The sequence below is a fragment of the Limanda limanda genome, chromosome 9, assembly GCF_963576545.1.
Source record: "Limanda limanda chromosome 9, fLimLim1.1, whole genome shotgun sequence".
Taxonomy (NCBI): domain Eukaryota; kingdom Metazoa; phylum Chordata; class Actinopteri; order Pleuronectiformes; family Pleuronectidae; genus Limanda; species Limanda limanda.
In genome coordinates, this window is record NC_083644.1 from 23122551 (window position 1) to 23131859 (window position 9309).

Sequence of the window (9309 nt, forward strand, 5' to 3'; positions counted from 1 at the left end):
TGACGACTTCAATTGTAGCACTTTCTTACCAGGTACATTAGCTTTATACCGAATGAGTGCTGATAAACGTTTGCAAAATGTCAAATGCTAAATACTGTCGGTATTCACTTGCTAGCCATTTAGCTAGAAAAATAAAACAATTACCAGCAACGATACCTATTTACACAACAACAAACTATTTTTTTTGTTGACAAAAAGAAGCTTTAATAAGAAAAAGGATGCTAATTACAATACTAATATGCTTCCCCTGTCACATAGGATTAGTCTACAAATGATCTGCATGCAGAATGAACACAAGGAGCAGCCTCTTTGGTGCTGGGTATTGCCACTGATTCCCCCAAAATGTTTGACTGTGATTAACAATGTTTCCATTCGCTTCGATATCCCATTTGATTCGATTCAATATTGATTCAGTTAAGAATATTTAATTGTACAATACCAATTTGGATATGAAAGATATTCTCAGAAAGTGAAAGCTGTAAACTGTGCAACTCACTTGGTGCATTATTCAAAATATTAAGGTAGACCTGTCACGATACGTTTTCCCAGAAATGATTGTAATAAATGATATTGTTGTCATCATTTTGAAACCATTTCACTGATAAACTGATAATATCAACAAAACAAAGATCACTCAACTTTTAATTCGTGAATTAGAAAATAGGGCTGCACCCTAACTAGTGACGCCAAACTTTTATACCCCTAAGCACACATGCAGGTGATGAGTTACGGTGAGAACTCTGTCCTGAATCAACAATGCTGCAATTAAACACAACACTGAAGATAGATTTTTACTGATACAGGAGTGATTCATTTAAAATATGTTAAAAACAAGTTCAACAGCCCGGTTTGCTTCAGTGTATGGACAATGGCTTGGATGTCCTCTGAGTAGAGTTTTTGTTTTTTCGACCGGAACTGAAGGTAGCAGCAAATTATTTCCCCCCTGGGGTACCTAAGTGTGTGTGTGTGTGTGTGTGTGCGTGCGTGTGTGTGTGTGTGTGTGTGTGTGTTTATGTGTGTGTGTGTGAGAGTGTATGAGTGAGTCAGATTGTGTGTAAGTGACTGTGTGTGAGTGAGTCTGTGATTCTGAGAGTGTTTTTATATGTAAAAAAATCTATTATCGCTAATAAATAATAGATTTTTTTACATATAAAAACAAGTCCCCTCTGGAGTGTTTAACATGTGACCTATAGATGCCACATGTTAAAATTCTGACGGGGGCGAATTAAATAAACCTGATTGGCAGAATCACATGGGACAGAATCAAGTTGACCAATTGGGTGAGCAGGGTAGGGATGTTCCCACTTTTAGATCAGGCCAGGGGTGGACTGGCCATCTGGCATACCGGGCATAATCCCGGTGGGCCGTTGACCCAATGTGGGCCGGTCTGGTCCGCTATGTTGTTTTTTTGTTTTTTTTCTCTTCTTCCTCTCTAAATTCCCTCCAATTGGGCCGGCCAATTGGCTACAGAGGGCTAGCAGTGTGTTACCAGCATCGACACATATTATTGGTCTATTGTTTGTCATTGTCAATCAATCATGGGCTGACAGGCTCAGAGAGCCCTGACAATGCTGTCAATCACAATACAAACCGGGGGCGGGAGTCGCGGGACGGGCTGCTGCTGAGACAGAAACTTAACTTAATGGATAATAAGAGTAAAAAAACGCCCGGGTGGCGCTGAGAAGCATCGGGAAAAAAAGCAGAAGTCTCTGGAGGTGGAGGCTGCTAAATATGCCAAATAGACGGACCTATGTGGTGCCGGGTTCACCAGCCCAGCAGCAGCAGGTGCGCCGGGAGACGAGCGAGGAGGACTCGACAATGATGAGCGAGTGGAGGCAGACATGTGAGCGCGCATTTTCAATTTTCAATACACTCTCCAAACTGGCTCGTTACTTGAGCAGCGGAGGTTGGCGTCGCACGCCTCTACCCACGGCGCACCCCCCCCTCTCTCTCTCTCACTCTCTCTCTCTCTCTCTCACTCGCTGCCCCCTCCCTCCTGAGATGTGCAGGTCCCGGTGGCGTGTTTGCCGTCGGGGGGGGGGGGGGGGGGTTGGTCTATCCCTCCGCAGGTTCACCTTCAGAAATCTTGTTACGACTTTTACTTCCTCTAGAATAGGATAAGAGATAGTGTCTTATTTTGTGTGCCTAGATCTGGTTTCCCTTTGCTGAGTTATCATAAGGGGCATTGTGTATCACTCTTGCTACTGATGAGAGGTCCATGTTTAGTGATATTTACAGAATGTCTTAGTGGTTATACTGCGGTTTATTAATGTTCTTGGGCAGACACAAGAGGCACTTGTTTATAGTTAATTCTTTGTTGTCTCTAGATGCACTGGTCCATTACTATTTGAACCTCAGCATCTAGGGTTCAAAATTGGTAAAATTATACATTATATGCATATTGTTGTTGTAATTTTTCAGTCAGTTGAGTTAAATCTTGAGGAGAAACATTTTGGGTTGTTTTGTGTCTGTAAAGACCTACTATAAAAAGAGCTTTGCATTTTTTATTTTAGTTCTTGTACTTTTGATACTTAAGTACATTTCAACACCAGATACTTTTGATACTTAAGTACTTTTAATATGAGCTACTTTAAGACATTTAGAAGACATAAGTTACGTCAATTTAATGGCAGATGTGCTCGGCTAATTATGTGGGCCGGTCTGAGCCAAAAAATGCCCGGGCCGTTTTGTTCTCCCAGTCCAGCCCTGGATCAGGCCATCACCATTTAAATGATTCACTTTGCGAGGCCTGTGATTTCGTTCCCATAAAGAACCTAAAATACACACAAATACAGAGGTCCCCACAACGACAGTAGTACCTGTAAACACACGCACAGTAGATGAAAGGTGGAGTTAGTGAGAGGGGAGCGGTGTCAGAGAGAGGGGCGGGGCTTGGCTGAGGGAAGCCACTGAACAAACTCACCTTCCGCGTCTGTACTTTTCACTTTTCCTGAGGACTCGACTAAAACATGAACTACTACTAAGTATTTGAGGTTGATGGTAAAAAACACCGATCCCTGTGTGTTTGCGGAGGGGGGGGACCCGCAGCAGAGCTGAGCACAGGACACACACACACACGGTAGGATGACACTCACACAACCATGAACCTGTGGCAGCTGTGTTATATATGACCTGTCTCATGCAACACATTCATTTGACCTTTTATAAAGCATCACCTTTAACTGACGGGTGATTGATGATCTCAGGTGAAACGATGTTATTAGCAGTCGGTGTGTAGTCTGTCAAACTAATGACTGTGGCCTGATTATTTATGTATTTGTGTAATAAAAGAAGCACATTTAATTTTCAGTCGTGAATTCATATTATCAAGTCAATATTGATAATTATCATGATAAATGCCACATTTTTATTTCTTTATAGTGAGAAGACTGGTTTAATTTGCTCCTGACCAGAGTTATACAATGGATACATTTGTAGAAACATTTAAAAATAAATTGAAGGAGAAAACTAATACAAATAAAGTAGATGGTGCTGTGTAAAATAATACAATTTAAATAGATGAAAAACAATGATGGCAGGACTTTGTAAAATAGTTGAGTTGTTAACAGTCTTATTGTAAAAGCTGCAGGGGAGGGAGCTGTCCTCAGGCCGTCAGACAGTTACTTCCTGTGCTGCATAGTGAGCATCACCACCAGAGTCATTTTAACTTAGATAAATGATGAGTCATAGGCAATATATGGATATGTATGGACCTTTGTTTTATTGCCACTAAATTACATTGCGATAATTGTTGTTATTGTTTCATCACCCAGCCATATATGAGCCTGTTCACCATCTGGATGTGAGTCTGCTGTTAAAAGGACAGTGAGAATATAGCTTTTCCTATCTGTTAACAAACGTGTCATTACTCAGAAATCCAGAGGCACTTTTTTATTTTCGGGAAGTTTTGTGGTTTTCCACCTGAGGCTTGTGTCTGTGTGTCGAGAGGCATCATGTTCCTCAGTCCCACACATGGGTTCATTTATCTCCTGAGTGTTAACCACCAAAGCTTTTGAGAAAAGTCCCCTGTGTGGGAGACACGGTGTCGTACACTGAACCTGTTCCCATTCAGACCAGCAGCAGAGGACTGGGTTGGGTTGAATACCAGTGTGAAGAGGATGGAGACAGATTGAAGGGAAAACGCTGACAAATGAGGGCGAAACACAACACATGCAGGTGCATTGCATGGTAGAATCATTCATTAATAGCCTATCATGCTCTGTGGCAGATGTAAAAATGCCGAATAGTCTAGATTTTGTATCAAGACGACGAGAGGAAAAGATCTGAGTGACTTGCCACGCACGACACCTGAGCTCCAGTTTCAAAGCGTGGCTGGCGTGTGAACAGGATCAGTGAGTGAAGTGACACAACAGAGGAGCAGCTCAGGCGTCAGAGTGTCGGGACAGGATGTGATCAGACTGCATCGGCAAGATCAGACACACACAGGGAGGGTTATTATTGTACAGCTGCAGCGTGTACAGCCCTCAATACACAGATGGACGCACATACAGTTCACTGATCAATGGAGATGTGGAAAAGTAGGTGATGCGGCCCGATGAGTCATCCTCCACTGTATTCTGTCCCCGTGGGTGGGTGCATGTTTGGCGCACACCAAAAGAACAACTGAAGTTATGACACATACAGTGGAGGGCCCCTATGATGGAAGATTCCATCCCGATTGAAGGGGTCTCTTCCACACCACAGGTCAGGAGTAGTGGTGGGGGAAAAAATCGATTCTGTTCAGAATCGCGATATTTTGCTCAAGCAATTATATCGATACAGTAGCATAAAGTATTGCAATATATATATATTTTTTTTAATACTTTATTTACAATTTCTGCAATATATAATTATATATGTTACAGCCCCTGGCTGGCAAAGCATGACGAGGAGATTTTCAGAGTTTAAAAGATACCAAGTGTGTGTGCGGAAAGGATGTTCTCCACTGCAGGAGATATAGTAACGGCCCAGAGGAGCACTTTAACATCTGAGCATGTTGACCAACTCCTTTTTCTAAACAAAAATGCCAATATTCCCAAATGAATTTGACATTTTGGGTCATGACCTTGCAGCCAACTGGACTGGACTCTAATGGTACACATTTTTCTTTATTTTTCTCAATTTGATTGAAGCTCTAAGTTACTCTTATTTATATGATTATTCTCAGGTTTATGTAACTCTATTATGTCTGCTTTATGTTACTGTGTTGTATTTAAATAATTGTAAGTTATGTGCTGGGAGCTCTGTGTCATGTGAGAGGTCTCCTATTCAGAAAATAATAACAAAGGTCCTGTGTCCTGAAGGTTCAACGTTGTCAAGGACAACGTTTTTGTACTACCCTTTCTGAGTTTTTGCACTTCAGTTAATGTGTAGAAGACAATGTTGTTCACAGAATTAAATGTGACATTTGACGTGAGTTGAGCAGTTTTATTTTTCTCATTTTTTGTAATGCTTTTGAATAATATGGGGGACATGAATCGCAATATATCACAGAATCGAATCGCAATACTTGCTGAATCGCAATTATATTGAATCGTGGCCCAAATATTGCAATACTATCGAATTGTCACATTTTTGCCAATTCCCAGCCATAGTCAGTAGAGGTCATGGAATGATCTGATGGGCGTGAAAGTAACGTGAATCAGCCGCTATGGACTTCACCATCACCAGATCTGAACCCCGACTGAACACTGCTATGTTTCAGCACCGTCATCAATACACCATAGAATGGAATACCTTTTAGAGGAATAGGGTTGTAGTTTGTGCACTTGCAATCAGATATTTTTCTTCCGTCGGATTCATCAGTATGTTCTTCTTTTCTTTGACAGATTCTTAGATGCAGATTAAATCAGACCCACATGGACATCCGGAGGAAGAGCTCCTATGATGCTGCCGTCTTCAGGTCACTCGGCTTCAGCAACAAGTAGGTGAGTGTGGTAACCAATGTGGTGAAACACAGAAGAAACAACACAATGCACCACCCATCTTTCTACGGCAGTATGTGTGTGAACAGATGCAGTTTGAACTCCCTGCAGTAGAAATCACACTTTGATAAGAAATGATAAAGAACAGAGCAAACTGTTAAACAGGCATCAGGCGTTAAGTAGCAGCTCCACAGTTCAACAATCCTTCACGTTAGTTTAACAACAGATTCTTTATGTTAATGTTAACAACAGACACTTTGGTTGAATGACAGATCCACTGCATTATGTGATGAAGTTTCTTTGTCTGTCCCAGTCACGTCAGTCAGCTGAGCAGATACAAAAGCTGCCATTACAACACGCCTGAAGAAGACGATGAGACCATGAGCATCAAGGAGCAAGAAGCCAGGGTTGTGACCATGATGGACTCCACCTCGAAACATGATGACCAGCGCCCCCTAGCAGAGCACGCCCCCTTCGCCGACGACTCCCTGTTCAGCAGGCGGAGTCTGGACCCAGAGCACCAACACTTACACCACCACACTCTGTCCGAGCCCGGCCCGAGCTATTACTCATACCAGCATCCTCACAGTTTGCCGGCTGGCTACAATCAGCCCACTCCGTTCCCCAGCCAGGCTGAAGGGCAGTGGTCTCACCCGAGCTGTGCCAGCAGCTGCTCGGTGTATCCCAACAGCCTGCCGTCGTACACTGGCCACAAAGATTACTCCAACTGCTCTGGAGAGAGCTGCCACTGCAGGTACAAGTGCACCACGATGAGCAGCCTAGAGCAGCCGCTCTCATTACGCTCCAACCCGCCATCGGCCGACTTGCGTCACCACACCTTGTCTCCGTACGCATGCTCGCCACAGGGAGCCGCCTGCTGCGCTCAGTGCCAGGTGGACACCTTCACCAGAGGGATCATGGTCCACAAACCCCCCGGAGCCCAGTACCACCCAGGGCACAGCCCGTACTGTGAGTGTTGATGTGTTTATCAGCCCTGACACAGACTCATCCTGTGTGTCAGCTACAGAAAATAAGACAAGCAGTATCTTAGTCGTCTTTTTTTAATCATGGTACAGTATCACACGATGAAAACCCATGAATTCCGAATTTTCTGCTTCAGATCCGGGTGACTGCAGACTTCCTGGAGCTGGACACACACAGACGTGAGACGTTTTTTCATTATTATTCTAAGTCTGCCTCACACAGACACATCTGAGCACCACAGTATATTCTGCATCTTTCTTACTCTAATTAAACATGTTCCTTCAGGGGCCACAAGTCTCCAGCTAAAGAGAAGCACCCTGCGTACAGCACCCTGCTGTCTCTGGAGCAGAGTGAGTGTCAACATCAGCACATGATCACATGACTGATCCAGCTGCCGTCAAGTCCTGTAACTTATTTGCTCTTGTGTCTGTTGAACGCAGGGAGGGTGTTTGTCACTTACGAAGCTGACAACGACAAGCACGTCAATGAGGTCATCAACTTTGTCGCCCTGCTGCGACACAACGGCTTCGATACACATGTAGGCTCTGACCTGTTCAGTGCAGATTGTTAGATGTGCCGCCTGCGTGTTAACGACCTGATGTCTGTTTCTTTCAGATTGACATTTTTGAGCAGCAGTTTAGGAGCATAAGCAAGATCGACTTCATGGAGCGATACCTCAGTGAGGTAAAAACCAGACAGATTTTTGTGGATAAGAAAAAGATTAACAGCTAGAAACTGTTTTGATGTTCAAATGTGGCACTCTTGGGAAGGTGTTGCTTCACCTTTTAATGTCTTTCTGCAAGAGGGATCATGTTTCAAGAGTGAAGTGTAGCAGGAAGAGTAAGAGCAACTCACTGACACGAAGAACTGTTGATAAGCTGTGGTGTTGTTGTCCCCTATGCAGAAAGAATACCTGATCATTATCATCATCAGTCCCAAGTACTACAACACGGTGACAGCTTCCCCTTTCAGCCTGGAGAACGATGAAAGGACCTTCAACACCGTCTACATACACAAACAGGTCAGAGACCACAGTCACATGAGAACTAAAAAAAAAAGAAATTGCTTTCTTACGATTTTTATTTTCCTTTTTTTTCCTGTGCTGTTGTTCAGCTCCAGAATGAGTTCATTCAGAATGGAAGCAAGAATTTCAGGTTCATTCCCATTTTGTTCCCCGGGGCTAGAAAGGTTAGTTATTATGCCGCGTGACAGGAGTGAACTCACGTGTGCCCTGGCGCCATTTACTGCTGTGAAACATACCAAACACATGCACGCAACCACAGTAACATGTCATGAAGGCTTTGTTGTGATACAATTAAACCCTCAACAGTTTCACAATCTGTCCGCTGTGCCGTGTGTTTTTGTTTCTGTGATCACAGTGTCACATCCCCAACTGGCTTCAGAACACCAACGTGTACGCTTGGCCACGCGACAGGGACGACATCCTGCGGCGGCTCATGAGGGTGGAGAAGTATAACCCACCTCCGATCGGGGAGCTGCCAACCATCGTTTCCATCCCCATATAGAGACCTCTGACCTGGACTGAAATCCAAAACTATCTCTCCCAACAGCTCCAGGTCATTTTTGCCATCATAAATGTACAGGATTGTTTTTTTATTTTACCATGTGACTGTGTAGATTGTATATTGTTGAAATGTGTCGGGTGCTGTGTGAACCTTTCTACTGGGATGCGTTGCAGAAGTGTAACTAGTTATTTTAGATTCCTCGCAGAAAGAGTAACATTTCTTTTGGCTTTGTTTGTTCTTTGTCATTTGAAGAAATGTCTTCGTGAATGAAAGATTTGTTTGTGTGTTTTATTGGGACACACACTTGCTCATGTGCTACTAATAAATACAGAAATCTCTGTATTTCTGTCTGTTGTTTGATTTTCTTGCCATCAAGTCATCTGATGGACCGTAAACTGGAAAAGTGCGAGGTCGACTGTGATGCTCTTTTGGACGAGCCTTTGACCGATAGATGACATCACAGTTGATTTTTATGGTCCCTTGTTTAATGGACAAAAACATAATTACTAGTATAATTTAATTTAGACGAGATCTGAGGTTTGAAATAGTCAGATGATTGTTTTTTACAGTCGTTCAGAAGGCCTTTTTCATTTGATATGTAAACATGGACCCCCCCCCCCTTTGGTACACACTGCGTCAGAGATAACGATGAGATAATATCGTTCTTAATGCGGTTCTGTTGTGTGAAGAAAAAAATAAACAACGCAGTGTTCGAAAATAACTCTTTATGGCATCTACTGCATGGTACATGTTTGAATAGAAGACAGATGTGTCTTCTATGAGTATTTCAGATTTTAGTAAAAAACATCACAACTATATATTTTATTTTGTCCAAATCAAATCTTGAATCATGATCAGAACAAAATTACTTCAGC

At 43.0% G+C, this 9309-nt stretch overlaps 1 protein-coding gene across 3 annotated transcripts; it reads left to right on the forward strand.

Annotated features, from left to right (window-relative positions):
• The first annotated feature begins 1608 nt into the window (after positions 1-1608).
• traf3ip2l (TRAF3 interacting protein 2-like) lies at positions 1609-8912 on the forward strand. 3 transcript variants are annotated; one of them, XM_061078253.1, is made up of 10 exons: positions 1609-1843; positions 5829-5923; positions 6238-6893; positions 7045-7087; positions 7194-7258; positions 7349-7446; positions 7524-7592; positions 7813-7929; positions 8022-8096; positions 8288-8911. In XM_061078253.1, the coding sequence occupies exons 2-10, from the start codon at positions 5859-5861 to the stop codon at positions 8432-8434; spliced, it is 1335 nt and encodes a 444-aa protein (XP_060934236.1). In that variant the 5' UTR covers positions 1609-1843; positions 5829-5858; the 3' UTR covers positions 8435-8911. The 3 variants fall into 3 exon arrangements, with proteins under 3 accessions (XP_060934236.1, XP_060934237.1, XP_060934238.1); XM_061078254.1 differs by having other exon boundaries at positions 5829-5927; positions 8288-8909; XM_061078255.1 differs by lacking the exon at positions 1609-1843 and adding an exon at positions 3006-3079 and having other exon boundaries at positions 8288-8912.
• The last annotated feature ends 397 nt before the right edge of the window (positions 8913-9309 follow it).